This window comes from Penaeus chinensis, chromosome 5, assembly GCF_019202785.1.
Source record: "Penaeus chinensis breed Huanghai No. 1 chromosome 5, ASM1920278v2, whole genome shotgun sequence".
Taxonomy (NCBI): domain Eukaryota; kingdom Metazoa; phylum Arthropoda; class Malacostraca; order Decapoda; family Penaeidae; genus Penaeus; species Penaeus chinensis.
The window spans coordinates 11,212,240-11,214,739 of NC_061823.1; the positions used below are offsets into that span (position 1 = coordinate 11,212,240).

Sequence of the window (2,500 nt, forward strand, 5' to 3'; positions counted from 1 at the left end):
GCACACGCACACGCACACGCACACGCACACGCACACGCACACGCACACGCACACGCACATACACTCTCTCTCTCTCTCTCTCTCTCTCTCTCTCTCTCTCTCGCGTGTGTGTATTCGTATGTACAATAATTCATTACGTACATACGTATGTTCGATGGATTTATTTCCGTAAATATAAATTTGAGTCAGATTGAAAATGATTTGGTGTATTTAATAAGGGTACAATCAGAGAGCTTTGAGTCAAATAAAGTCGTATGGGTAAAATGCACACAGCTATAGTGAGACACAGAAATTGGCCATACAAGCTTACAAACCTGGTAAAACTATGCGAAACACAAGGATCCAGAAAAGAGATATATAAGGAAAATATAGGGACTATAAGAACACTTACGAGCAAAACAGGAAATACAAGAAAACCTGGGCATTACTCTTATTCATATGATCTTTCTCAATTACCCAAAGAATTCATACAAAAACAAACTTTCTTCTGCAGGGTTGCCGGTGCCATTAACCCCTTCAACTGCGTGGAAATGAAACAGGAAAAGGGAAAAGAGCTGTGACATTTGATTTCCTGCCTATATCAGATACATTTTTGTTTTTAACGAAGGAATTATACGAAGAAGACAGCAGAGAAATTCACAATTATGCCGTCGCTGAGAAGGAAAAATAAGGTATGTGGATTTTTTCTGGAGTACAATGGTTAATGAATAATATTTATTTTTTTCTTTAGCCTGTATTGCGATCTGGTGCTAGCGCCGAAAGGGCGCTAGCACCAGATCCCACTTCCGGCTCTGATATAATGACGGTTTATGGCAACGATAAGCTAATCTCTCAATCACTTTCTCCTGTCTCTTTTTTTCTGCTCGGTTCGAATGCCGCTGATGACGCATGGTACTGCAGTAGTTGTATTTTTTTACGGATTTTGACTACACACACACACACACGCGCGCACGAATATATAGATAGATAGATAGATGTATATTTGTATATACATACACACATACACACATACACACACACACACACACACACACACACACACACACACACACACACACACACACACACACACACACACACACACACACACACACACACACATATATATATATACACACATTACACACACACACACACACACACACACACACACACACACACACATATATATATATATACATACATTACACTTTTTAGTCGCCGATAACGCATGTACCCATTAATTAGCTTCCTTATCAAGTAAACATTTCTCTCTCTCTCTCTCTCTCTCTCTCTCTCTCTCTCTCTCTCTCTCTCTCTCTCTCTCTCTCTCTCTCTCTCTCTCTCTCTCTCTCTCTCTCTCTGTCTCTCTCTCTCTGTCTCTCTCTCTCTGTCTCTCTCTCTCTCTCTCTCTCTCTCTCTCTCTCTCTCTCTCTCTCTCTCTCTCTCTCTCTCTCTCTCTCTCTCTCTCTCTGTCTCTCTCTCTCTCTCTCTCTCTCTCTCTCTCTCTCTCTCTCTCTCTCTCTCTCTCTCTCTCTCTCTCTCTCTCTCTCTCTCACACACACACACACACACACACACACACACACACACACACACACACACACACACACACACACACACACACACACACACACACATATATAAACATATTTATTTATTCATTTATTTGTATGCGTGTATATGCACATACAACTCGCCGATATCCCTTCCAGGACAAGGCGAACGCCAGCAGAACGCTCTTCGTTAACAGAATTCCCCCTGAAGAGATGGCGGATCCTGCTGTTATCCCGAAATACATGTCTAACAACATTAAAACATCTAAGGTAAGTGATTTTTTTGTCTGTCTGTTTGCCTGTCTGTCTGTCTGGCGTCTTTTTGCCTGTCTGTTTGTCTGTCGTCTGTCTGTTTGCCTGTCGTCTGTCTGTTTGCCTGTCTGTTTGCCTATCTCTGTCTCCCTCTCTGTCTTCCTTGCTCTCCTTCTCACCCATTCATTGCCAGTGCTGATACAGACTCATTACTCTTATCTATCTTTTTACGTTACCAATACTAACTACAGATTTCTATTTTTTTCACATTTCAGTATACATTCATAAATTTCATCCCCAAGAATCTTTTCGAGCAATTTCGACGTATCGCCAACTTCTATTTCTTGTGCGTGGCCATCATCCAGGTAAGGTCAGATCTAACAAAAGAAAAGGCCAAGTGTGATTGATATAAATTACAGCACGATACTCTCTGTGATTATAACAGTAATAAAAGATAAATTAAATCCTATCTGATAAAAGTGTATGACGTCTCACCCTCTCTCTTCCCCCCCCCCCCACCGAAGGTCAGTATCGAGAGTCCTGTGAGTCCAATGACCTCCATCCTGCCCCTGGTGTTCGTAATCACAGTCACGGGGGTCAAGCAGGCCTACGAGGACTGGCTGAGACACCGGGAGGACAACAAAGTAAACAAAGCCCCCGCGAGAGTTCTGAGGGAGGGGGCCATGACGGTAGGTTGTGGGGTTTGGGGTTGC

At 42.6% G+C, this 2,500-nt stretch overlaps 1 protein-coding gene across 3 annotated transcripts in view; it reads left to right on the forward strand.

The window, feature by feature from the left end:
• Positions 1 to 2,500, forward strand: part of LOC125025800 (phospholipid-transporting ATPase IF-like) — an 18,900-nt gene that overhangs the window by 894 nt on the left and 15,506 nt on the right. For all 3 annotated transcript variants that reach the window (XM_047614035.1, XM_047614034.1, XM_047614037.1), the window contains exons 2-5: positions 494 to 671; positions 1,695 to 1,805; positions 2,063 to 2,152; positions 2,312 to 2,476. In XM_047614035.1, the coding sequence (XP_047469991.1) occupies positions 645 to 671; positions 1,695 to 1,805; positions 2,063 to 2,152; positions 2,312 to 2,476 (393 nt within the window). In that variant the 5' untranslated portion in view covers positions 494 to 644. The remainder of the gene's footprint in view (positions 1 to 493; positions 672 to 1,694; positions 1,806 to 2,062; positions 2,153 to 2,311; positions 2,477 to 2,500) is intronic.